This window comes from Cryptotermes secundus, unplaced genomic scaffold (assembly GCF_002891405.2).
Source record: "Cryptotermes secundus unplaced genomic scaffold, Csec_1.0 scaffold107, whole genome shotgun sequence".
Taxonomy (NCBI): domain Eukaryota; kingdom Metazoa; phylum Arthropoda; class Insecta; order Blattodea; family Kalotermitidae; genus Cryptotermes; species Cryptotermes secundus.
The window spans coordinates 50,486-77,692 of NW_019733836.1; the positions used below are offsets into that span (position 1 = coordinate 50,486).

Genomic DNA, 27,207 nt, shown 5'->3' on the forward strand with positions numbered 1-27,207 from the left:
CACATTCCACATCTTACAGACATTTTGACTAACACTGAATCCTGGGAATGCAATGTAATGAAAAAGAAAAAAAATGCAGTCACTCCAAATACTCTGTTCTTACCATATAAATGAAGGTAAAGTTGTCCCTGTGCTTAACTAATTAAGCACTATGCCATGAAGGTGTATGGGGTAGTGGATGCATAGATCCACATTTTCTTGACCTTGGCATTAGTTGGAGGTGAGTGGTAAGCTTCATGCCCCTGATGCTTAACCCCTGGGGAAAGATACCCCACCCCTGGTACCCATTGGACAGGTGGCTGGGTGGGCCCCAGAAGAGAAAATTCTTGACCCTACCAGGACTTCAACTCTGACCCTGCAGTCATCCAGCTAATTGCAAGTTGCTATACCGACTACGCTATCCTGGCTCCTGCTTACCATATAAATACAGGGAATGATTAAGGTGTCTCCTTTGATCAACATAAATGGTTTGAAATATACGTGAACTTTCTGAGATTAACATTTTTTAGAAAATTATATCTATATGTCTCCTGTTAAGTACCTGTAATTTATTGTTTCAGAAAATTTTGTTTCAATATATTTCTTTTCAGTATGTTCAAGACCTGTAACATCCCATATCAAAATTTTAAGACTTTATGCAATTTGTACTTGTTTACTCCACATTTCATTAGAATCTGGATCATAACCAAACTCACTACAGGTGGCATCTGTCACATAAATGTAAGGGTGGCATTCAAGGGTGCTTATGCTACTCTCAAGTTGTTTCAGCTCTTCCTCAAGCTTGATTTTATTCTTCTTCTTTGTTACTGTGTCTGTAAGAATAGGCAACAGTTGGTATGCTTTTTGTAGTTCTTCCCGGTTGTGTTTCAGGCCCTGAAAATATGACACATACTTTTCATTTACAGTATCAGTAATTATGCTATATTATGGCTTTGTTTTACAACTTATTTAATTGTATAATTGTTGGTCATGCCATAGATCAGGCTCTTAGTCACTGGCTTCCCACTGCAGTGGCACAGGTTCGAGCCTGGGTCAGGTCATGTGTGATTTGTGGTGGACAAAGTGGCACTGGGGTAGGTTTTCTCCAAGTACTTCGGCTCCCCCTGCTAATCTTCATGCCACCAGTTGCTCCACAATCACAATCATCTACCATCTAGTTTTGGTACAATAGGCCTGTAGTGTCCACAGTACCAAGTGGACTCAGTCACACCCCATTAAGAACAACAACAATAATAATAATAATAATAATAATAATAATAATAATAATAATAACAACAACAACAACAACAACAACAACAACAACAACAATAATAATAATAAGACTAACGTTACTGATAACGCTTCTTGTCTTATGTAAAAAGGTGAAGTTGTCCCTGTGCTCAAGTACCATCCCACGCAAGGCTCCATTCTTAAAACTGGCACCATATAGTTGTGTGTGGTCAGTTCCACAGACTGGTTGCTTTACTGTCAGGAAAAGAACCCCAGGTACATATTGATTAGGAGGCTGGATAGGTCACAGTAGCAAAGAGACCCTATCTGTACTGGAAATAGATTCCCAGTCATCCATCATGTAGTGAGTCACTTTACAATTGGTTAGTAATATGTTCTTAATATATGTAAGATACTTTTACTGTGGCATGACTTGGCAGGCTGAATGAACTCTGCCTGGCTTATACCTTAAAAGTTACTTTATCATATAAAATACATTTAAAACTAACTTAATCCTGTTATCACTATTATTCTTGTAGCCTGACCCACCAGACATGTTACAACATAGAAAAGAATAGTTACCACAATAATGTAAAACCAGTTTCTTCTAAGTTCACACTGCTTGTGAAATATCTGGTGATAAATGCCCTTCTTAACCAATTTACACCTTCTGCTATATCAGTCTTGAATCTGTTTGTGTTATACATATCCTTCTTCTCTGCATTAAAAATGGTAGAGAAACAAGTAATCACCTGAAGCAATGCCTTTCTTTCTCGCTCTGTGATATAACGTCCGTCAACTTTGAACTGCTTTTTTTCTGTTTCTTTTTCCTTCTCTGGTGCATCTGCTCGTAACTGACAATGGTGCAGGTAATTTGGATTTTTTCCAAAGGTCTGTAATGAATTAATAAACATTCTGAAATAATGATGTCAACTAGACTGCAGTACACACCAGGAATAGAAAAATGAGGGATTTCATTTTCAGGTATAATCATAATGTGAAAAATACTGGTCAGATGAATTGAACTGAGGAATCTGGGGTTGGCATGTATCATTATTGCACAACATATTGTCATGTGTTCAGTGACTAGACGCGGGGTTTGGATTGGTGAACAGATTTATTGGACTTTCAAAACTCGTAACTACAATTTATTACAGTGCTAGTGCTGATTCATGCATTCTACAATACACTACAGCACGGGCTAAACTTCTCAGTCTGCAGTGTCTTCATTAGTCACCTGGTAACAGCTCCCAATGCCATAGATTCCTCAGCTTCCATGTTCCATGGCTCGAGGTCTTGCTGGCTGGCACCTATCTCACAACTGACTTTTCATGGCTGGAATCCCTAGCCATTGACTTCTAGCAATATTTGGCCTCCACTGGCTATAGCTGGCTAGGACTCACTTCCACCTCACCCCCAGACTGCTAACTGCTCCCTGTGTGACTTTCATTAGTCAAAGTCATAGTTATATTATGACCAATGGTCAGTTGGTCAGTCTTTCTTGGTGTCAAGCCACATCTGGGGCTGAAGGACAGATTTTTGTTACTGTTATATAGTTGTGGGTTTGTTGATGTGGAGCGCACCTGTTGATGAGACGACAGGTATGTTGTTCACAATTGCTGATGTCCCTCACCAGCACATTCATTTTTGGGTTAGAGTCCCATGGGACTCATGACCGTATTTTACTCTCTCAGATTTGAGTCTCCCACAACTTGGAGGGCCAGGTCCCTGTATTTATATCCCCCAGGAACAGGGTGACCCTTTCTGTTACCTGCTTTGACACACAGAGCCATGGTGGATGTACGAGGGGCGTTCAAGTTCTAAGGTCTCTGATTTTTTCTCAGGACTGGGAGCAGAAAGACACATGCGGTTTAGTTTAAAATACATGTGCACTCTTTGTGAATGCGTGACAGAGATGGCAGCACTGTATGGCACATAGAACTCTAGTGGTGGCAGCAAGACTGAGGAGTGTTTTTGATACTTAAAATGGCGACGTTTCGTTACAAGAACAGCGAGCAATCATTCGTTTTCTCCATTTGCGTGGTGCGACACCCATCGAAATTCATCGCCAGTTGAGTGAGACATGTGGTGATGGTGTCATAAATGTGAAAAATGTGCGTTCGTGGCTGCGACAGTTTAAAGAAGGCTAAACGTTGTGTGACAACGAACCACAACAATCTCAGCCTCGCACCAGCCGGTCTGAAAACGTGGCCGAGCAAATTGAGGAAGTTGTTTTGGAGGATCACCGATTGAGTGCGGAAAACATTGCCTCCAAAGTTGGCATTTCCATGTGATCTGTGCACACAATCCTGCATGAAGACCTGCGAATGCGGAAAGTGCCCTCCAGGTGGGTGCCACGAATGCTGGCGGATGACCACAAGGCTGCGCGCATGGCAATTTGCCAGGCGATGTTGACATGTGATGAAGGCATGAATGGGACTTTCTTTTCATCAATTGTGACAATGGATGAGACATAGATGCCGTTTTTCAATCCTGAAACGAAGCGCCAGTCAGCTCAATGGAAGCACACAGACTCACTGCCACCAAAAAAATTCTGGTAAGTGCCAGTGATGAAAAAAATGATGGTGGCCATGTTTTGGGACAGCGATGGCGCAATCCTTACTCATTGCGTTCTAAAGGGCACTACGGTGACAGGTGCATCCTACCAAGATGTTCTGAAGAACAATCTCCTTCCAGCACTGCGAGAACAACAGCTGGAAAAGGCTGCACGTGTGCTCTTTCACCAGGACAATGCACCAGTGCATCGGGCGTATGCGACGCAGCAGTTTCTTCGTGAAAACAACCTTGAAGTGGTTTCTCACACTCCCTACTCACCTGACCTGGCTCCTAGCGATTTTTGGCTTTTCCCAACGATGAAAGACACTCTCCATGGTTGCACATTCACCAGTCCTGCCACTATTGCATCAGCAATTTTCCAGTGGTGAAAACAGACTCCTACAGAAGCGTTCACAGCAGCCATGGAATCATGGCGTCAACGTTGTGAAAAATGGCTGCAGGAAGATTACGTTGAAAAGTGACAGAAGTTTCAAATTTTTTGTATGATTATTGTGTGAGAAAAAAAATCGGAGACCTTAGAACTTGAACACACCACGTATTTGAACCCACCTCTTCACGCCGTTTCAATTTTCCAGGCATATCTTCTGCATGAAGCCAACAGAGAACACCGCTTCCCACAGATCTTCTGTTGTTGTGTGCATAACTGTTGCTACATTGACATGGTGTTTACTGTGCCGTAACCTAATAATGGACATCGCTTCTGATTAAACTATTCCAGCTTTAAGCAGACACGCCACAATATGTTTATTTCCATTCAACATGGGACTGTGAACAGTTTTCAGGAAGTTAAATCAGAATGCTGAACAGGATTCTAACATGAATTTCTTGTCCCTTAAAGTTAATGCTAAAATCAAGCTATTCTGTTGCTTGTTGTCTCTTGTCACCAACAGTCTTCTGACAAGCACTGTGACGCAAGAATGTAATTAGTAAATTCTGTACAGCCACTTTCCTCAGGGACTGGTAGATTATGTCCCCTCCACCAGAATATGGTGCTTTATTAATTTTTAATTTCTCATATATTGAATACAGAAAGTATTGTAATTGCAACATTGACACTATATAGTCTGAGTTACTGACAGTATCAATAAAATAATAATAAAATATAGTAGCAAAGAAAAGAAGAACAAAGTATATGAAATCTAGATTCTGGCAAAGTTCAATGTTTATGATTTGCAGAACATGTGCTTATCATACCTGCAATTGGGTATGAAAAAGTTGAGTGATGTCCACTCAAGATTTGATTTAGTGTGTATCTTAATACCCTGATTGCATCAGTCAGAGTTTAAGATATCCTAACTGACTGTAAGTAAGAGTTTGGAGTCGAGTCTTTTATGAGAAGCCAACAGTTGCCCAGACAGTGTGTATCTTTAATACCCTGAGAGCATCAGTCAGAGTTTAGGATATCCTAACTGACTATAAGTAAGAGTATGGAGTCGAGTGTTTTATGAGCAGCCATCAGTTGCCCAGATACTGAAAAGATTCTAAACATTTTATGGAACCTGAACATTCAGCACCATGTTCACAAGAGCCCACCACTGGTCCCTGTTCTGAACCAGATGAATCCAGTCCACACATTCCCACATTCTATTTCTATAACATCCTCCCATATACATCTAGGTCTTCCTAGTGGTCTTCTTCCTTCGTGCTTTCCTACCAAAACCTTGTAGGAGCTCATCTCCCATGCATACTACATGCCATGACCATCTCATTTTCCTTTACTTTATCACTGTAATAACATTTGGTGAGGAGTGTCAGTTGTGAAGCTTCTCATTATGTGCAGTTTTCTCCAGCCTATTATTATTTCATCTCTAGGTCCAGATATTCTTCTCAGTACACTGTAGTTAGTCACTCTCAGTCTCTATCCTTCCCTTAATATGAGGGACTAAATTACACATCCATACAAAACTACAGGCAATATTACAGTTCTGTATATGTTTTTGATAGAAGGAAGAAAAAAATTATAAATTGGATCACAAGCATTTCCTATATTTAATCTGATTTTAATTTCCTCATGAATCAAATTTTGATTTGTTAACATTGTTCCCAAATATTTTAACTCTGCCACATTTTCAAAGGGTCTTTGTTATGACTTTGTCCTGCATTCTGTTGACAAGAAATGAACATATACTTAGTTATTTCTGTATTTACTTTTAGACCAACCTCTTTACTGGCATCTATTAGAGCTTTATGTTCCTCTTTATGGTCTTTATGTTATCTCCCAATAAATGAACATCATAAAAACAGACCAGAAGCTGTCATGTCTTACTCAATTTCAGTCATACTGGTCATTCCTAATGGTTTATCCTTAAGCATAGCTGAAAAGAAATGTCAATTTCCTTGTTTCAGGCCACAATGAATAGGAAACATGTCAGACAAATGTCTACCTATATAAACTTGACTAGGGCTTTCATTCAAGATGATGTACAGTGTACTGCAAATTATTGTAAACATCATTAATATGTATTACTGAAACAAATGCAATGGGGAACACAAATTAATGCAGGAAGCCACAGTCATTATCTAATTGAATAGAAAATTTCTGCAGTTATTCTTAAAAGCAGAAAGTCAACATGCAGATAAGATATTGTTGTATGAGCATATGTACCTTTCTCAGAATATAATGAGGTTCCAGACCAGAAGACTGCAAAGCATGAGCATCTCCCTTTTTTGTGTCAACATAATTGTGTTTTGGTTGATGAGGAACAAGTCTTACTGCCTGTACTATATTCTGATGACAGTAATTATGCCTGTCTTTCCCTTTCCTTTTAGGGTTGCCTTGAGTTTGTTCCAAATCCTGTTTTGCTTCAGGCTTTATTTCTTCTTTAACTACTGGATATGAGCAACACTGGGAAGCATCTTCTGCTTGCTACAAAACAACGAATTAACAGTCTGAGGATACAGAACAGTAATTTTTTAAGTTTGTAACACTGAGAACTTTATACCACATGCCATTATTTGAAAAATAATTGTAAATAATTCGGTAAAGTGTTGGACTGGCTTACATTCAGGAGAGACCCTGCTCATACACCAGTTGGGGATTGGTTTTCGAACAAATATTGACAATGGTTTGCCTCAACTACTTTAGGAAAATTACATAACTGTGCCTTAAAATACACTAAGACTGCTTTCTTCCACCTTCCTCCTGATTCTGCCATTTATAATCCTACATACCATGTGAAAGTTACTATTAAAAACCAAACAGCTTGATAAAAAAATATGTTGATGAAAATTTGAAGGTATGTTATTAATCAGCACATAGGTTGGACATTTTCCGTCATCATATTCACACTTTTGGTTAAAGAATGCTATATCCAAATATGGTAGTGTTTTGTCATAAAGTTAAACTTACCTTATTGGTTACTAAACAAGTTGGCTTGGGTATTAATGCTTAAGACTTGCATTTTGGAAGAACCCAGTTTGATTCTGGGTCAGGACACTTGTCTGTTCTAACCCACAGTTTTGTGGTTTTCTCAGCCCCTTCCAGCAAATGCCAGGATACTACCTTCCACATCCTTCCCAATTCAGCACTCATTACTCATCATACCATTCAACATACAGGGTGTTTCACGACTTTAGGGCATAACTGCAGGAGGTGATTTCCTAGGTCTTTGTGATCAATAAAGTTCATATAAACATGTGTCCGATTTTGGACGGTTACGGAGTTATGACCATTTTAAACTCAGAATAGAAGGTAACGATTACCGACAATAAACAGAACAAAATAATAAACCAACATAATACATGATACATTTGAAGTATGAATGTAAAGTTAACTTCGTGAAATTACGAGTACCTTTAATTTGAATTGATTGGTACTTAAAGCTGATTTTCGAAAATGTCACCACTGGCCGCAACACAGGCTGCCGCTCGGTTGTGAACCGCGCCAGACATACCATACATAGGTAGCTCTCAAGTGTCGAGATAACGAGAATGCTCTGTCTGTAGCTGGCTAAAAAAGCGACCTGCCAGCTGACAGATACGGTTCATATGAGGGTGTGTACGGGAATGAAAAAACGGCCATAACTCCGTAACCGTCCAAAATCGGACACATGTTTATATGAACTTTTTTGATCACAAAGACCTAGGAAATCACCTCCTGTAGTTATGCCCTAAAGTCGTGAAACACCCTGTATAGTGTGAGCCCCTGTTAGTGTTATTAAGTATACTATAAAAACATATTTTGATAGGGTTCATTTTTCTAACCTGGCTCTCTGACATAAAAACGTAATCTGTTGTGTCCAATTGATCACATTGGAATTAACTCTAATTAATGAATGCAATAGATTAGATTTTATACTTTGAACTAATGTGCTTTTTAACCAGAAACAATGAGACAATAGAAAAATCCAACATATGTCAATTTAATCATGTTGAAGACTTAGTTTGAACTTCTGTCATAAGTAAAGTAAAGTAAAAAGTAAAGGTATCACTGTAACAGGCCGTGGAGGCCCATAAGGTTGTGAGATGTTGAGGTTCTCACATTTTCTAGACAATCGGTTCATAGATGGCAGCAAGGTTGTCAGCCTTAGGCGGTGACCACCCTTTACCCTCAAGAATATTCCTGGTACTAATTTCTCCTACAGGCTGAGTCGACACCAGGGCCATATTGCGGCTGGAAGGATTAGGTCAATTGAATAAAATCCAATGACCTCATTGGGACTTGAACTTGTGACCTTCCGGCTTGTAGCATAGTGCCTCAACCAACTATGCTACCCCATGTCCCCTTTCTGTCATAAGAGACATGCCAAAGTCAGATTTGTTTTATGTAGACATGTTGGATCACTAACATCAACAGGTCAGTGTTTTACATTCACATTAACAGGACTAATTTAAGTTTTAATTTCCCTTGTTGGCAGACATGCAACACATTCTGTAATACAGATCAAGAAGATCTTGCCATCTGCATAGCAATTAATATTTCCAGCAAGTTAAGAAACTGAAAGGCTTTTCAGATGAAAGGAAGTATTGACTTTCTTATATTGGTTCATTGCACAAGTGTCAGCTACTCTGTATTTTAACTTACCAATTATTACTTGAGCTCTTCATGATGTTAAATTTCATATGTTTACCCTTTGACAGCCAAGCCTACCAGAGAACTAACTTCTAGAAATGTCTAGGCTGCTTGAGGTGTTAATGCAGTTGCATCAAATAAGTCACGTAAATGACCTTAAAAAAAACTGGTATGTATCACGTGAAAAACCTATTCCTTTATATATCATTATGCCACACTTAATAGAACTGATGTACTAACTGATTGACTTTGAGCTGTGGTGACTTCAGTGCAAGTACCTTACTCCCAATCCAGCCTGTAAGTGGCGTGCAAAGGGTTAAATGCAAATCTGCAACATTACTGTCAGTTAACGTAACTAACTTTTATGGGTGTGTTCCTCTCACCTTATTTAGTGATATTCTATCTACTGCACAGATTATTCATGTGTAATGTGGATTAACAGGGTGTTTACAAATTGTGAGTTTGTATGGATGCAATGGTAAATGGCCATGCTAATTCTAAGGTACTGTTCCTGGATGAATGAAAAAAATTATAAAAGTAATCAACTGAAGTATAGTTCTGAATTATCAGGGATACCGAATGAGTATTGTTCTTTCAAAGTAAAGATTCACCAGACTGAATTAAAATAACAGTATTCTGCTTTGAACATCGCTGCACTGAATTGTCATAATTCTTTTTCAAACTAATCAGAAATTACAGTCTCTTTTGGCACTGATTAAACATCAGCTGTTATTGGAGTGTTTTAGAGTTCTACAAAGGTTCAGGTCGTGGTAACTAACATTTGAAAATACACATGTTGATACTGATACAGTTAAAATATGGAAATATGCCCAAAATATTGATATTGCAACGTGTTTGTCTAATGAAGACGCCATTCGGATTGTTAATTGGTCTTATTAACAACTTAAAAAGTCATAACAATAACTAATTATAACACTGTTGTGGGTTTACACAATTTACAAACCCTACACACTAATCTCTTCACTCTGTCTTCAGCAGTATTCACTTATTTACAGTATAACACGGGAGCTTTACAAGTGTCACTGAATTACACACTCCCAATATTTTCTAAGTTATTAGAAACTATCACTGATTATCACACATGCGTTCCGTTCTTCTTCTTCTCATGACTGACTGACTTCTGCTCCGCCGACTACTTCGAATACTAACTGACACTGTCTTCAGTGGATGCTACATTTCAACTGACTTCTTAGTCCAAGTCCAAGTCATATTGTGACTGATGGTCAGTCAGCCAGTATGTCTTGGTGTCAATACCTATCTCGGGCTCATGACCAGATATTTATTACTCTTTGACAGTTATGGTCTTGTTATTGTGGGGCACCTTCTCTGACGAGAGGATGGGCCTGTCTTCTGTATATGCTGCTGGCCCTTGTCAGCTCAGTACTTCTTGGGTGCGAGTCCCTTGGGACCCTCAACCATATATTACTATGTCAGATCTGAGACTTCAGTTTTTGTTGCCTCCTACGACTCGCAGGATCACGGTGGAGGTATTCTAGCCCACCTCCACGTGGAGATGAGTTCTTAGGCATTACAGTCTCTCTCATAAGCCCTCAGTCGGACAGTGGAAAACGCACCTCGCTTCACTGTTGCATAATCGCCGTGTTTACAGAGGCGTTGCTGGACAAAACTGTGTAGCAACTAGCGTACTTCGACACGGCTAGGCACGACATGAGGAATGCCACTTTCCTTACTGTTGCGTAACTTGGCAACCAACTGTTTATCAAGAGCCTGTCTTCGTGGTAACTCGTTCCACATCCCATTGCCCAGCAATGGTTTAACATGTCACACTGCTCCCTTCTTAAGGCTGTTTGTCCCAAATAGCCTAACAGTGCATCACTGGTCCTTTCTTTCCAAGGCAATGCTTACATCTTCTTTTTGTCTGGCTCGGCGTTTCTTTTCTTCCCGTTGTCCGTTCTCCAACCGCTACATCTGCCCCCTTCTTATGGTTGCTTGTCCCAAGCAGCTCCATGATAAGGCACGAGCCGGTCCAGGTGTACTGCCAACATTCTCGACCTAGGGTTCTTCTGGATTGTGTATATCATGACATTTTATCAGCGTGACTACCTTGTAAGGGCCTTCCCACGAGGATTGATGTTTTGGTGATTTCCCTTTTCTGCAGGTTGGGCAACAGAGCCAAACTCTGTTGTCCTCGTGCCAACCTGCGGAGTTGGCCAGTTTATTGTACCTAGTTTTCATCCGGTCACTGGCGAGCTTGAGGTGTTGTCGGGCATAATTGTGGCTGTTGTGTAGATGATCCATTAACTCTGTTGCATAATCAGTTGTGGGTAGTTCCTTGTCTGGGGATACCCCAAACAGCAGGTCACAGGGCAGGAGGCTAGCAGGGTTCAAGCCCGTAGTGTCGTGAGTGGATGCCCTGTAAGCGAGGAGAAAGAGGGGTAACCTCTCATCCCAGTCCCTCTGGTGGGATGTGACGACTTTCTGCAGGTGCTCCTCGATGGTCTTAATGTAGCGTTCCACCATGCCATCCAACTGTGGGTGCAGGGGCGTGGTGAGTGTCTTGCTCACTCCCAGGCATTGCAAAACTTCTTGTAGCAGATAAGACTCAAAATTATGGCCTTGGTCACTATGCATCTCTTGAGGTATGCTGAAGCGGCAGAAGAAGTTGGCAACCAGTACTTCCGCTATTGTCGATGCCTTCCGATTGGGAATGGCGTACACTTCCGGCCACTTGGTAAAGTAGTCCATAGTGATTAGTATGTATTGGTTTCCTTGGTTGCTTTGTGGGAAGGACCCTGCTATGTAACATTAGTTTTTTACAAGGTAGATGAATTCTGACTGGAGAGGTTTGTATGATTTCACTTTTCTGTATTTCACAATAGAATGAAGAGACATACAGAAATACTTAATATGTTAAACACAATTAGATAGATTTATTGGGAGATGCATATGCTGTGACCAGCATATTCAAGCCCAATGCTGATCTGAGCAATGTCACTGGGGACATTGGAAAATTGTGCAAAGGTTTTAGTAAAGAAGATCAAGTAGTTATAGTTGGGGGGCCAGGTAACAGTTTGGAGAGAAACCTCAATTATCAAATTGAGAAAGATTTAAGTGACATTGCCCAGAAAACTAGTCACACCAATGTGAGGTTTGTTGGTCTTCTCTGGCGACATGACAAGCCATGGATTAACAGGTGTGTAAGGGAGATTAATCTTCGGCTTGAGCGTTCGCTTGTGGAGGTCGGCGCGGCCCACATTGATGCGATTGATGTCTCTTCAATATTGAGGAGCGAACATACTGTCCATGGTTTGCATCTTAATCCTCGAGGCAAGGACAAGCTGACGCGACTCATTGCAGAGAGCATTAAGGGCAGACACATTCCAGTTGTCATGGGTGTTCAGAATCATTTTTTAGGATAAAGAGTGCAAGTAAAGTTTATCAAGTAAAAGAAATTGCAAAAGAAACTAATCTTTCAGACAATAATGTTAGTGAACCAATAGAAATCGGAAAAGGTAATTGCAGTCTACTAAATTCAGTGAATAATAAAGTACTAAGAATATTCCATCAGAATATAAGAGGATTGAGAAACAAAACAAATGAACTAATAAGCTCCATGAATTCAAATCTTCCACACATACTGTGCCTTACTGAACATCACATGAAACAGCTGGAATTAGAACATCTTCACTTAGAAAATTATAATTTAGGTGCTAGATACTGTAGGAAAACACTGGAGAAAGGAGGAGTGAGTATTTTTGTACATGAAAACCTAAAATTTACTAAAATAAATTTAGAAGATTATTGCAAAGACCAGGATCTGGAAGCATGTGCTCTAAAGTTAGACTCTCCTTTTTCTAATATTTGTATACTGACTTTATATAGAGCCCCATCTGGAAACTTCGATCACTTTATAAATAGATTAGAAACCATCCTAAATGTACTGCATAGTTCAAAAGTTGAATTTATAATTTGTGGTGATATAAATATAAACTATCTCATCGACAGTAATAGGAAACTAAATTTAGACTCTTTGTTATCATCTTACAATCTCTCCAGTACTGTTAACTTTCCCACAAGAGTTCAAAATAATTCTAGTTCAGCGATAGATAATATATTCATTGATAACTCAAAATTAAGAGACTATACTGTAGGACCCTTTATAAATGGCTTATCCGATCATGATGCTCAACTCATAGAAATAAATAATATTGACCTTCAGCCCAGTAATCAACAATATCAAACAGTAAGGAAAATCAACAAGCATACGATGGCAGATTTTGTCACAAAATTAAGTAATGAATCATGGGACAATGTATTTGACAGCAATAATATTGATTCTAAATTTAATTGCTTTCTGAACACATACTTGAGGATCTTTTATTCAAGCTTTCCCTTAAAAATAGTCAAAAATGAAAATAAAAACAAATCCACCTGGATAACAATTGGAATAAAAACTTCATGTAAACACAAAAGACAACTATATTTGGCCAGTAGGGACAGTAATGATCCAAGACTAAAAAGTCACTACAAAATGTACTGTAAAATTTTGTCAAAAGTCATTAAAGAAGCCAAACAGAATAACTATAACAGCCAAATTCTAAAATCAAACAATAAAATTAAAACCACCTGGGATATTGTGAAAGTTGAATCAGGAAAGAAATCTGTTAATGAAGACGTACAAAGTTTGAATATTGAAGGGAAGTCCACTAACAATCCACAAGCTATCGCAAGTGCATTTAATGAATATTTCCTTTCATTAGCTGAGAAAACATATTCCAATAATAATAATAATAATAATAATAATAATAATAATAATCCAATATACTATCTGTCTCGTGCCTTTAACAATTCATTTCCAAATATCAATCTCAAATTCTCAACAAGGAAGGAAATTGAAAACATTATTAAATCCCTTAAGCCCAAAAATTCACATGGATATGATGAAATCTCTACCAAATTACTTAAAGCAAGCTCTGTTTACATCAGTTCACCCTTGAATCATCTATGTAATAAATCTTTATCATCAGGTACTTTTCCTCAACGCTTAAAATACGCTGTAATGAAACCACTTTTTAAAAAAGGAGAGAGAAAATGCATCTCTAATTACAGACCAATATCCATATTGACTTCATTCTCAAAAGTCTTTGAAAAAGTTATGTATAATAGACTACTTGAACACTTAAATTCTAACAACATATTAGTCAAAGAGCAATTTGGATTTAGGAAAGACCTAACAACAGAAAAAGCAACCTATGAACTAACTAACGATATTTTAAGTGCTCTCAATGACAGATTAATTGTGGGAGGGATTTTCTGTGATCTAGCAAAAGCTTTCGATTGTGTTAATCATGATATCTTACTATCGAAATTAAATTTCTATGGAATAACTGGCAAAGCTAATGAATGGATCAAATCATACCTCAAAAACAGGTATCAAAGAGTTGAAATAAATAATAAAAACTCCAGTCATAATGCATTTTCAAACTGGGGAATTATAAAGCACGGTGTTCCACAAGGATCAATTTTAGGTCCCTTACTTTTTCTTCTCTACATAAATGATCTATCTAAAACCATCAACAATAAATCTAAACCAATTCTATATGCAGATGACACTAGTATAATATTTAAGAACTCTAAATTTGAAAACTTTAAAAATGACATAAATATTGTATTTGAAGCCTTAAACAGATGGTTCGAAGCCAATTTACTCTCATTAAATTTTGATAAAACCCATTACATATCATTCACAACTAAAAACAACCACCAAATTGATCTGGACATCAGTTATGCCAACAAATTAATCTGTAAAGTACTTGATACAAAATTCCTTGGAATACATGTAGACAGTACACTGTCTTGGAAAATACATATTGAACAAATTATACCTAAATTAAATGCAGCTTGCTATGCGATGAGATCAATTAAGCCTTTTATGTCACAGGAAACATTGAAGATGGTTTACCATGCCTACTTTCATTCTATTATGAACTATGGATTAATATTTTGGGGGAACTCTTCACATAGTGTAATAATTTTTAAAATACAAAAGAATATAATTAGAATCATTACAGGATGTAGAAGTAGAGATTCATGTAGAGAATTATTTAAGAAATTAAAAATTCTACCGCTTCAATCGCAATACATATTATCGCTTCTCCTATTTGTTGTTTACAGCAAAGATAAATTCAAATTAAATTCTGATGTCTATAACATGAATACTAGACAAAAATATAACTTCCACCTACCCTCATCAACTTTATCAGTATATCAAAAAGGAGTCTACTTTACTGGCATAAAAGTGTTCAACAATCTGCCACAAAGTATTAAAAACTTGGGCAATGATACTAAAAAGTTTAAATCAGAGTTAAAGAATTATCTACATGCTCATTCCTTCTACTCTTTAGATGAATACTTCAATGTAAATAGAGAATGATGTAAAATTAAGTTATATTAATTTTTAAGCTAAAATTGCCTGTACTTATGTATGTAACCTTTTGACTTGTTCTGTATCCAAAGGTACTAACCTACTTAGGATTTATAGAATGTAAATAAATTCAATTCAATTAAAAAAAAATCATTGCATAGTTGTATAAGTTCATAAACTTCCTTCTTTAGGAGACTGCAGAAAGTGACCTCAAGCTAAATTATTTATGGTGTATTATTTTATCTTATTTATTTTCATTACTGTTACTTACAACAGACAACTGGTATGGCATTTTGGAGAACTAGTCACAGAAAAACCAGAAGGGATAGAATTACAAATGAAATTCAAACAATAAGTTGGAATTTGGAATTTGTTGACAGAGTTATAAGAGAAGTGGTTACAATGGTTTAGTCATGTAAAAGGAGTGAAAAGAATGAGGACACTGAATGGATATTAGAAATCAAATTTAAAGGAAAGAGTTTTATGGGATGACCGAGAACAAGATGGTTTAGCCAAGCAATGGAAAGGCATCAAGGACAGAGACATGAATTGGCAAGATACCAGAAAGAATAGATTGTTTGAAGACAGATGAGATTCGAGACTTTTGCCCACTTACTTACTTACTCATGGAGCTGAGCCCTTCTTGAGCAGCGGCCAATTCTGCAGCTACTCAAGAATTTCCCAGCATTTTATGGAACCCGAAGGTTCATCACCGTGTTTACAAGAGCCCTCCACTGGTCGCTATCCTGAGCCAGATCTATCCAATCCAGACCATCCCATCCTATCTCTCTAAGATCCATTCTAATATTGTCCACCCACTTATGCCTTGGTCTTCCCTGTGGTCTCTTTCCTTCTGGCTTTCCCACCAATATCCTATACGCATTCCTTGTCTCCCCCATTCGTGCTACATGACCTGCCCACCTCATCCTCCTTGACTTGATCATTCTAATTATACTTGGAGAAGAGTACAAGTTATGAAGCTCCTCATTATGCAGTTTTCTCCAACCTCCTGCCACTTCATCTCTCTTTGGTCCAAATATTCTCCTCAACACCCTGTTCTCAAACACCCTCAGTCTATGTTCCTCCCTTAATGTCAGAGACCAAGTTTCACAACCATACAGAACCACAGGCAAAATTATAGTTTTGTATATTCTAATTTTTATGTTTTTGGACAACAGAGAAGAAGACAAAAGTTTCTGGACTGAATGGTAGCAAGCATTACCAGAGTTCAATCGCCTCTTAATTTCCTCCTGAATCAGGTTTCGATCTGTTATTGTTGTTCCCAAATATCTGAACTGTGCCACATTTTCAAAACATCTGTTTCTCATCTTTATGTCATCATTTTGCCCTGCATTTTGGTGATGAGACAGTAACATATACTTAGTTTTCTCAGTGTTTACTTTTAGACCAACCTCTTTACTTGTGTCAATTAAAGTTCGTGTGTTTTTCTTTATGGTATCTACATTATCACCCATAGATTCACATCATCAGCACAGGCCAGCAGCTGATGTGTCCCATTTAATTTCAGTCCCACCTGGTTTCCCTGGACCTTCCAAATTGCATATTCTAAGGCAAAGTTGAAAAGGAGTGGCGATAAAGCATCTCCTTGTTTTAGACCATTCTGGATAGGAAATTTATCAGACAAATATTTACCTACACGGACTTTACTATACGTTTTGTTTAAACACATTTTAATCATCCCAACCAGTTTCATGGGTATCCCAAACTCTATCAGAATATTGTACAATACTTCCCTCCTAACTGAATTGTAGGCTTTCTATGAATAGCTGATGTAGACTTTTGTCCACTAGCTCTGTAAAACAGAAATTATGCCAGATGGAAGAATTAACAGCAGTATATGTATGTGTAGCCATTACCAGTCACTGTAGTGCATGTGCAATTCTTTATCATTTCAAAATCAAATGTGTTCTGTACATGACAGCAACACAGAGTATGATGTATATTGTGAATGGTAAGGTAAGTCATATTATTGGGAGACTCTTACCTTTGTTGACTGGTTCATGATGAAAGAGTTCCCGGCAGACAAAGAATTCACAATTTGGTATATAAACTTAGATCAAGGTGACTCTTAATAAAGAAGAAGCAAAAGTATAAGTGCCGAGGGCATATGAGGAAAAGTAAAATTACGCAAGCGTAAGACTTGAAGATACACCTACGAGTACAAAATCACTGAATCTTCTACCTCACGAGGCTCAAGAGACTGGAGTGTCAAAGTATAGAAGAAGAAGAGAATATAACTGCTGAAGCTTAGACCCTATAAAACAACAGTAATCCACACCTTGCAGCTGTGTGATCCAACTAGCAGGGTTCATTTTTGCAGTTGCTTTCTACAGTCTGTCACTGAAGGTGAGATCTATATGCAATTGACATACTTTTCTGATGAAGTGTGATTTCACTTGGAGGGATATATAAATATGAAAAATTATCACTACTGGAGTTCACATAATCGACATTGAACCCATGAAGTCCTGCTCCATCCAGTGAAAGTTGGTGTAAGTTGGTGTGCTGTAAGTGCAAGGATTGTTGGACCTGTGTCGTTTTAGATACTATAGGGTTCTGATGATGGTGTATAACACGCAGAGATACTGGGTTTTCGGACTTTGTTCATCGTCCGGATTTTAAATAACTAAGAAAAAACACAACATTTCAGAAACCGGATCTGTTTCCATCCTCAGGTGAGGGAAGACACCTACTCTGTTGGGTCCCTTAGAAAGAGCTAGCATCAATCACAGGACATAGGGTAGGCTGGGATCAAGCTAGGATTTTGGATCCTGAAAGCCACATCAGGTATAGGAAATACAAGGAAGCGGCCCATATGGCATGCTCAGCCAACCCAGTTTGGACTTTTCTCCAATTTGGATCCCCATTATCAGCAATGAAGTCACCAATTCACAGAGAAGATCTGTATGATGTGTTACATGCTTCACTGATTTCTATTAGGTTCTAAATTAGATAGGTGTGATTTACATCATTGATGACACTAGTAGTAGATACTATTAGTTTTCACTATTTTTCCTTTCTATTCCATGCTTTGGGGTTCATGGACTTGGTTATTAGTTTGGTTATGTGGCATAAATTTATACCTCCCTATCTATCCTGGTTCCACGCATGTGCGTGCTTGGAACAATTTTTAGTGTATGGACTTGGCCTGGTCTCAGGTGTTTATAGCCTTAGTGTTTTGTGACATCAGTTGTCAAAGTTCTGTGTGTATGAATCAGGAAATTGAAGTCAAACACATAGAAGCATTGGACGGACAGTCAGTCACAATGTGACTTGGACTGGGACATCAGTTGTCCAGTGATTGATACGGGACCCAACTGAGTAGGTGTCTTCCCTCACCTGAGGATGGAAACAGATCCAGTTTCCTAAACGTTGTGTTTTTTCTTAGTTATTTAGAATCCAGATGATGGATAAAGTTCTAAAACCCAGTATCTCTGTCTGTGTATTTTTAACTAAACAATTAATTGCGAAAGGTATGTACAGGCCATTCTTGGACAGTTCTTTCCAGAGTTGACAGAAGAAGAAAGACTGTATGGGTGGTTTCAGTGAGACTTAGCTTCCCCACATTGCATGTATGTCTATGCAGAATTTGTCTGATGTCTGCGGGGACAGAATTATCAGCAGTGGTATTTGGCCAGCATGTTCATTCGATCCTAGTCTTTGTGACTCTTTCTTCTGTGGTTGTTTAAAGGACAGTTCACAACAATAACCCCTGAGGAGAACTAAAAGAAAATATTCATAGGAAAATAAGAACAGCTCCAAAAGTTAAATAAGAACCTCTTTCGTTGGTGAGAGGAATATCTACATGTAGAGGGACAGCATTTTTAACACCTTCCATGATCTGGGAATTGTTAACTACTTCATTCCGAACCTTATCGGCTAACAGGCATACTGATTCAACGGCGAAATCTGTATGTGCCTTGCAGCTGGCTGTGTACTGGTTGTTGTGAAGCACAGTTCTGTGAACCAGTCAATAAAAGTAAGAACCCTGCTGTATAAACAGGTGTGTATAATTTCTTATTATTAACTTAGGTTCAACTGTCTTGCCTTATCTTGCTGCTTCTTTGCAGCCTGTATGCGTGTGGGGATCTTCGGAAGACGCTGTGAGAGCAGACAACGTGGTTCTTCTGAAAATTAAAGAAGATAATTTTTTATGTTTCTTGCTCTTATTAAAAGATACGTATTTATGAAATAACATATTGGTTCTGTCACTTACTATTGGTTCCTTTTATGCAACATATGTGAAATTTTTGAAATTCTTTTTATTTCTATTCACTAAAAATGCAAATGATATGCATAGTACATGGTTAGATAATTTGAAGGAATTTAAAATTCCACTTTCAGGGTTTGTGAGTGTTCTAAATTAAAATCTTGTTGTTGCTAGTGTTATTATTAATAACTTGTCCAAAACCACGAAAGATGTTGTTTTTACACCACCCATTGGAAGGCAGGCTATTTACAATAAAACAAGGAAGTGAATATTCAAATCTCAAAGAGATAAAAGTGGGAGTCCCACAAGGCAGCGTGTTAGGACCAGTCCTGTACCTGTTATACATATATGATGTGCCTCAAACAGCAAACACTACAACAGCAACCTTTGCTGATGACACTGCTATCATGGCAGCAGGAGACAACATAGAAGAAGCAAGAGATAAACTGCAGCAAGCCATTACTGTGGTCAACTCATGGACCCAGCTGTGGTGCATCATATTGAATGAGATGAAATCAGTTCATGTGAATTTTACCAACCGAAAAGTAGTCTATATCCACGTAACAATCAGCGGCAACCAAATAACTCATTCAAACATGCAAAGTATTTAGGAATGACACTAGACCCCAAACTGTGATGGAAAGAACACGTGAAAAAGAAAATAGAAGAACTTAACATCAAATACAGGAAAGCGAAGTGGCTCTTTGGTAGGACGTCCCGGCTATCAATACAAAACAAAATACTGGTACACAACCAGGTCATAAAACCAGTCTGGACTTATGGAATACAGCTGTGGGGTTGTGCCAGTAAGAGTAGCATTCAAAGAATACAGAGATTTCAGAACAAAGTGCTGAGGGGAATAGTAAATGTCCCTTGGTATGCCCGTAATAGTGACAACCACAGGGATCTTGGCATTAGGATGGTCACTGCCAAAATTAATAGGATAGCTAAGAAGCACGAAGATTGGCTTCACCACCGCATGAACGTGGAAGCGATACAGCTTCTTGACAAGAGGACAGTGAGAAGGCTCAAGAGACTCAAGCCGTTTGAACTAGTTTGAACTAGTGTAGTGCAAGTGTGCATTAGTGTAAATAGTGATACGAGTGCAAAACAATGTGCTCAAGACACCAGATGCTGGGACACAGCAATGGGCATAGTCTCAGAGTTTAGTTCTAGTAGCAGTAGTTTAAGTGAGAATAAAAATGTTCATTAGTCCCGGACTAGTTGCATTGTTAGGACATTAAGAAAAAAAATGTATACTATATATATATATATATATATATACAGTGGAACCTCGCTTAACCAGCAGCTCTCGTAACAAGTAATTTGCGTAACGAGCAAAACAAATTGTAAAAAAATGACTTGCTTAACGAGCGACATTTCGCATAACAAGTGATGAGAGGGGATGTCCTGGATTGTGGGCTTGCTACATCAGTCTGTGTTTAGCACTCATTCCGCTAGCATCTTAGTGTTGCTTGTGATCACACATTTTTCCAAACTTGTGTTCAGACATATTATTTGTGATTTTTTGTGTGCAGAGTTTAATAACCCTTGCAAAAATGTCCCCAAAGAAAAAGCCACAAAAAGACAGCCATAAGAGAATAAAACTAACCGTAGAAATGAAACGTAAAATCATTGAAAAGCGAGAACAAGGTGTGAGCGTGGCTGATCTAGCATGCACATACAGTTGGTCTACATCAACGATTTGCTCTATCCTCAAGAACAAGGACAAGATTAAGGAGAGAGATGCTTCAAAGGGAGTGACAAGAATATCTATGCAACGGTTACGTATTCTCGACAATGTTGAAAGGTTGCTCATCATATGGATAAACGAAAAGCAATTGCAAGGCGACACTGTTAACGAGAACATCATGTGTGAGAGGGCGGAAGTGATTTTCGCCGACCTCGTTAAGAAGGTGCCACCATCATCAATGGCCGAAAAGGAAGCATTTAAGGGAAGCTGTGGGTGGTTGAAGAAGTTTAAGAGAAGAACCGGCATCCACAGCGCCGTAAGGCACGGTGAAGCAGCAAGCTCCGACATAAAGGCAGCAGAGAACTTCATCGGGGACTTCAAGAAGCTCACATATTCTGAGGGTTACCTGCCGCAACAGGTTTTTAATTGTGACAAGATGGGTCTCTTCTGGAAAAAGATGCTGAAGCAAACCTATATAACAGCAGAGGATAATGCATTGCCTGGCCATAAGCCAATGAAAGACCATCTCACGCTGCTATTTTGTGCCAATGCAAGCGGCGATTTGAAAATCAAACCGCTGCTTGTTTACCATTCAGAAACTCCACGAGCCTTCAAGAAGTGTAAAGTCCAGAAGAGCAGGCTAAGTGTGATGTGGAGATCCAACAACAAGGCTTGGGTGACACGTGACCTTTTTACCGAGTGGATCAATGAAGTGTTTGGTCCTTCTGTGAAAAAATATTTGCTTGAGATGAATCTGCCACTCCATGTCTTCCTTGTTATGGACAATGCTCCTGCCCATCCTCCAGACCTACAAGATGACCTCCCTGAAGAATTTAAATTCATCAAGATCCAGTTTGTGCCTCTGAACACCACTCTGTTACTCCAGCCTATGGACTAGCAGGTTATTTCTAACTTTAAGAAGCTGTACACTAAAGCACTCTTCAAGTGTTGGTTTGAGGTGACTGAAGGGGCCAATCTCACTCTCAGAGAGTTTTGGAAGTATCACTACCACATTGTTGCCTGCCTGAAGATGATCGAAAAGGCATGGGAAGGGTTACCAAGAGAACCCTCACGTCTGCTTAGAAGAAGCTTTGGCCAGAGAGCATTGTCAAATGTGATTTGAGGGATTTGAGATAGTACCTGTGGAGCCTGTAGTCAATGAAATTGTGTCTTTGGCCAAGATCATGGGGCTGGAGGTGGATAACAATGATATCGATGAGCTTGTGGAAGAGCACAGCCAAGAGCTGACCACCAAAGAGCTTATGGAGTTGCATTGTGTTTCACAGCAAGAAGTTGTGGAGGAGAGTTTGTCAGAGGAGGAGGAGGTAACAGCAAAGCAACAATCTTCTGGCACAATAAGAGAAATGGTGAAAGCATGGGAAACTGTTGCATTGTACATTGAGAAGCGTCACCCTAATAAGGCAGTGGCTATGTGCGTTACAAATTTATTTAATGCTAATGCTGTGTCACATTTTCACCAAAGTTTGAAGCATTGGCAAAAACAAATGTCTCTAGAGAGCTTTATAGTAAAAAAAGAATTAGATATGTATCATAAATAATAAAGTAATATATGTATATATATGTGTGTGTGTGTGTGTGTATATATATATATGAGTGGAGCAAGGAAGTTCAGTTTGTGTAGCAACTTAGCTACGGGCTGGATTTCCAAGGAATTGGGGTTCAATTTCTAGTAGGAGAATGAGATTTTCTCTTCACCAGTATGTTCAGACCATATCTGAGGTCCACCCAGCCTCCTGTACTATGGGTACAGGAGTCTGTTTCCCCAGAGGTAGGGCAGCAGAGGCACAAAGCTGCTGCCTACCTCCATCTTGTGCTGCAAATAAGAATGGTGGGGCTATATTTCCACTCCCCCAACGCATCTTCATGGTTCGGTGCTTGATTAATTAATTTCACAGATAGCTTTACCTTTTACCTTTATGTATGTGAGAAAGCAAAATGCATTTCCAATATCACTCACTTCTGATAAAAATGCATTCCTAATTCCTTTATACGGGGTCTATATAATGGCATAGTCACAAGCCAGTATACCAAGTCTCTTATGTTTTATTCTGTTGTAAGATATTCAATTATATTGCGCCGGATGACAGCTTCTGCTGCTCCTACTCATCTTCGGCTGCACCTTCCCCCCAACACCCACAATCTCCGGTACCTTCCGGCTCAGTCTACCTTTCCTCTATCGAGGGGAATGGTGCCCCGTCATACAGCTCCAGTGCTGTGCTCACACGCTCCCTAAGCTAGTGGAAGGGATCCAAGCTAGCAGCGAGGTAAATCTAGTTACAAATGATGGCAATCAATATAATAACAAATAACAGAATTTAATAAACACAACTAACATATAACCAAAGACAAGAATTCATCGTTCTTACAGCACACGAGCCCAAGAAATTGAATAGAACAACTCAACAAATTACACATTTACATGTTCGCACACAGCGGCATCTAACTCGGGTAGAATGGCCCATATTTACTGGCCCAACAATTTGCCTTGGTTGCATGAAAACATAACTACTACTTTCTAGCTGGGTCAGGCTGAGTCTAAACCAAATACACAGTATAAATTATAAACACCGGTTTAACTAAACTGGTACGAGTCGCCGCTGTACTACAAACCCAACGACGGGCGACTGCGGGCGATCTCGCCGGCCGTGAACCAGCCCACTACTTGCCAAAACCAATTTTGGACTCCCAGCCGAACAGGAATTTGACAATCGCTCCGGCTGGCTCGGCGCAGCAAGCAAGGCCCTATGGATCCATAACCAGAACTAAACTCCAACTCACAATAAATCGTCCCTTCCTAGCAAGGTTCCCAGGGGTAGAAGGGAGGGGAGAGGGCAACTCCACGTGACACAGTCCACTCATTGTGGGAGGAGGGGAAGAGGTAAGTTTAAAAGACCTCCAGCAAGGATGGAAAAAAAAAAGGGTTAGACAACATGGTCTGGAAGCCCATAACATCATAATGGAGCCAGTGCCGATGAATGGCTCAATATAACTTAATGGTTCTACATACCAATCTTTGGACAATGGGGCAATATGCGAGAATTCTTTTTTAGATATTCCGATGGTGTGTTAAGAGGAACTTTGGCAAAACCAAATGTTTTATGACAGCATTTGTTCCGTTTTCCTTCAGCCTCCAGCAGTTTAGTTATGAATGGTGGCTTAGCACTGGAACAAACAGCAGTAAACACAATATTTCAACACTACAACTATAAAGCTTTTTCTTACTATATCCCAATCTGTTTGAACTGAAAAATATTTATGAGGTTGCAGTTCAGTACTTATATATTACTGTCTTAAATGCAACGTTATTTTTTATCTCACATAAATCTTATTATCATAATACTATTATAATTATATATGCGTATATATATATATTTTTTTTCATTATATTTAGTATTGGAGAAGTCTGTTAATATCTGTCAACATATTTCATTACTGGTTTAAATGGAATGATAAACGAAAACTTTACATACGTTTCCGTGTGGATCTCGAGCGCAACGCGATACATATTTATGAGGGGGAAAAATGTTTCAGACACGGTTGTAGGGTAAATACATCTCATGTCAAATGTATTTTGCTAGTAAGTACTGTGACATATAGGGGCTAGAAATGTTGAAGTTTGCTGCTCTCTTTACCTTTACGGTTCGCTAGAAACCCTGGCAGCTACCATATATTGTTTACACATTACAACTCAGAACACAGTAATATATACACAGTCACCGCCAGAACCTCAGATTTCACATTTTTCATATTAGGTTGTAACATTTACCTTATTTTCGGAGATGGTTTCGCGTCCTCCTTCTTAATAATATTGTATATATTTTCGTCATGAGCTGTGAGCAATACTGTCGACATTCTTATTGATTACCGTCGAAATATCAAATAGTATTTAATAAGCGACCTTTAAGGGCATTTGAATTTTGTTTTACTATATCATCACTATACGACTGGCTTTAAAAATTCTTTTATGACACAGCAATTTTGTTCCTTCTTCTTTGAACTTTTTTAAATGTGAGGTTATCGTGTTTCTTTCTAGCTGTTAAAATTTGTTGCTATGTAGCTTGGCAACGCTTTTACCACAGGTTTTTATAATTATAAAACGATAAATATCGAATGATCCTATTTAGATGGATTTGTCGGCAGATGGCACTTACGTTTATTTGTCACGCGGGTGCATGCGCAAGATCCGCAAGATTATTCAATGAACTGCAATTGTGTAGGTTTGGACCGTTTGGACTGTGTGTGTTGGTAGGAGAACTGTGTTGCATTGTGTCAGATTTGGAATTATTAGATGAACTTCGAGCTGTTGTGATTAGAAATGTTTGTGTTATGTTATTTAGTGTCACATTGTTTGTGTGGTCACTAGTTCAACAATGCATTTTATAAGATAGGTTTCAAGAGGTGCGGCTTTCACGAAGTTAGATGTTAAATATGTTACTCATATGTCAAATATCAAAACATTTAAATAAATCTGCGCTGTAGTCAAATTCTTAGTTGTGGGATTTGTTTCATGTGGTTCAGTTTGATTTGCATTATGGGGCTATGTGTTACAGGAGTGTGTGAAATCAAGTGTCAAAGCTCATGCATGTTGTGGGGGGTGCTGCATTAACGCACCAAGAACAAACTCACTACTCCGAAGACCCGTCGCCTCCAGATCAACAGAGCGATAATGCACGTGCTTCAGATTCAAGTAAGATTGTTATCACCATTTTTCGCCACCAGTGATGATAATGTATTTTGTGTTGTTATAGGCATATCATGATTTAGCCCGAATTTTTTGAAATTGTGTGGTGTGTTTGAAGATTTAAGTGTTCACAAAATGTGAACGTTTGATTTAATTATAAATATGAATACTAATTTCATGTGGCTGCTGAAATTGTAGGTAAATTGATTTGATCTGAATGGCAGGTTAGAGGGAGGAAAGACTGATGAAGAAAAAAATAATAAACTCTTGGACAGAGCTTCAACTATGGTATGTTGTCAGATGGTGATCAAATACATTGTTCTTTTATCATATCGTTACGAAATTCAAATTTCAGCCACTCTTTATAAAACTATTTTTTTCTGAGAAACTTTACATTATAACAAAAGATATCTCAAAATTACATAAGTAGTATTGCCATTGTAATATATATGTATATAGCAGCCAGTTAGGTTACCTTGACTGTTCATAATCTGCATATGTTTTCACCTAGGTTGTATTAGGCCATAGAATTCGGGAATGCATAACAGTTTTTGATTTCAGAGCATAGCACTTGGACACAGCTTTGTTGAACTGCTGCTATATATATATATATATATATATATGGACATTTCTGTTTTGAAAATATCCTCCAAATCTGCATTAACTAATTCGTTTTCTATGACAAATATCACCTCAAATATACTGATACCGACAGCACCCACAGAATAGTAACTGTATATGTAAACAGTACACTCTTTGCTCTTCGTGATGTGCTGTACTTTCATATTGTTTTGCAGAATTATTACAGTGCATGCAAATTTTCTGCTGCATGTTAATGTCTTTAAATTTAATTTCTGGGTAACCTGCCCACAAATGTAACTTAAACTTCATCAGAAGTATGTCGTGAGGTAGGATAGATAAGGGGTCACTACAAACATGGGCTGCTGCATCAGATTTGAGGCAGTTGAAACTCTTTTTTTGGAAGTTCTTTTGATAAATTGTCTAGGAAGCTATTGGCCATTGAAAGGAAACATGGTCTGTACTAAGTCTGCTGATCAGTCACCATACATTCTGGTGGTATTGAATTGAATTGAATTTATTTACATTCTATAAATCCTAAGCAGGTTAGTACCTTTGGATACAGAACAAGTCAAAAGGTTACATACATAAGTACAGGCAATTTTAGCTTAAAAATTAATATTATTTACATTGAAGTATTCATCTAAAGAGTAGAAGGAATGAGCATGTAGATAATTCTTTAACTCTGATTTAAACTTTTTAGTATCATTGCCCAAGTTTTTAATACTTTGTGGCAGATTGTTGAACACTTTTATGCCAGTAAAGTAGACTCCTTTTTGATATACTGATAAAGTTGATG

The 27,207-nt window shown here is 38.5% G+C and overlaps 2 protein-coding genes across 5 annotated transcripts in view; one reads left to right on the forward strand and one right to left on the reverse strand.

Moving 5' to 3' along the window:
- Positions 1-526: 526 nt before the first annotated feature.
- LOC111868194 (enkurin) lies at positions 527-25,234 on the reverse strand. Of its 2 annotated transcripts, XM_023858629.2 has the most exons (6): positions 24,915-25,233; positions 24,156-24,310; positions 19,272-19,351; positions 6,392-6,652; positions 1,962-2,102; positions 527-873 (listed from the first exon to the last, which is right to left on the reverse strand). In XM_023858629.2, the coding sequence occupies exons 1-6, from the start codon at positions 24,998-25,000 to the stop codon at positions 634-636; spliced, it is 963 nt and encodes a 320-aa protein (XP_023714397.1). In that variant the 5' UTR covers positions 25,001-25,233; the 3' UTR covers positions 527-633. The 2 variants fall into 2 exon arrangements, with proteins under 2 accessions (XP_023714397.1, XP_023714398.1); XM_023858630.2 differs by lacking the exon at positions 6,392-6,652 and having other exon boundaries at positions 24,915-25,234.
- A 137-nt stretch (positions 25,235-25,371) lies between these two features.
- LOC111868193 (E3 ubiquitin-protein ligase HECW2) overlaps positions 25,372-27,207 on the forward strand; it is a 246,640-nt gene continuing 244,804 nt past the window's right edge. For all 3 annotated transcript variants that reach the window (XM_023858628.2, XM_033752954.1, XM_033752953.1), the window contains exons 1-2: positions 25,372-25,546; positions 25,699-25,835. In XM_023858628.2, coding sequence (XP_023714396.1) covers positions 25,727-25,835 — 109 coding nt within the window. In that variant the 5' untranslated portion in view covers positions 25,372-25,546; positions 25,699-25,726. The remainder of the gene's footprint in view (positions 25,547-25,698; positions 25,836-27,207) is intronic.

Bases quoted from the DNA above. Each gene is read 5' to 3' on its own strand.
- LOC111868194 (XM_023858629.2), bottom strand. From the start codon at position 25,000: ATGTCGACAGTATTGCTCACAGCTCATGACGAAAATATATACAATATT. The intron at 24,311-24,914 runs GTAAATGTTACA...TGTTTGTTCCAG, and splicing joins AAACCATCTCCGAAAATAAG to TGCTAAGCCACCATTCATAA. The intron at 2,103-6,391 runs GTACATATGCTC...AATTCATTACAG, and splicing joins CTCATTATATTCTGAGAAAG to ACCTTTGGAAAAAATCCAAA.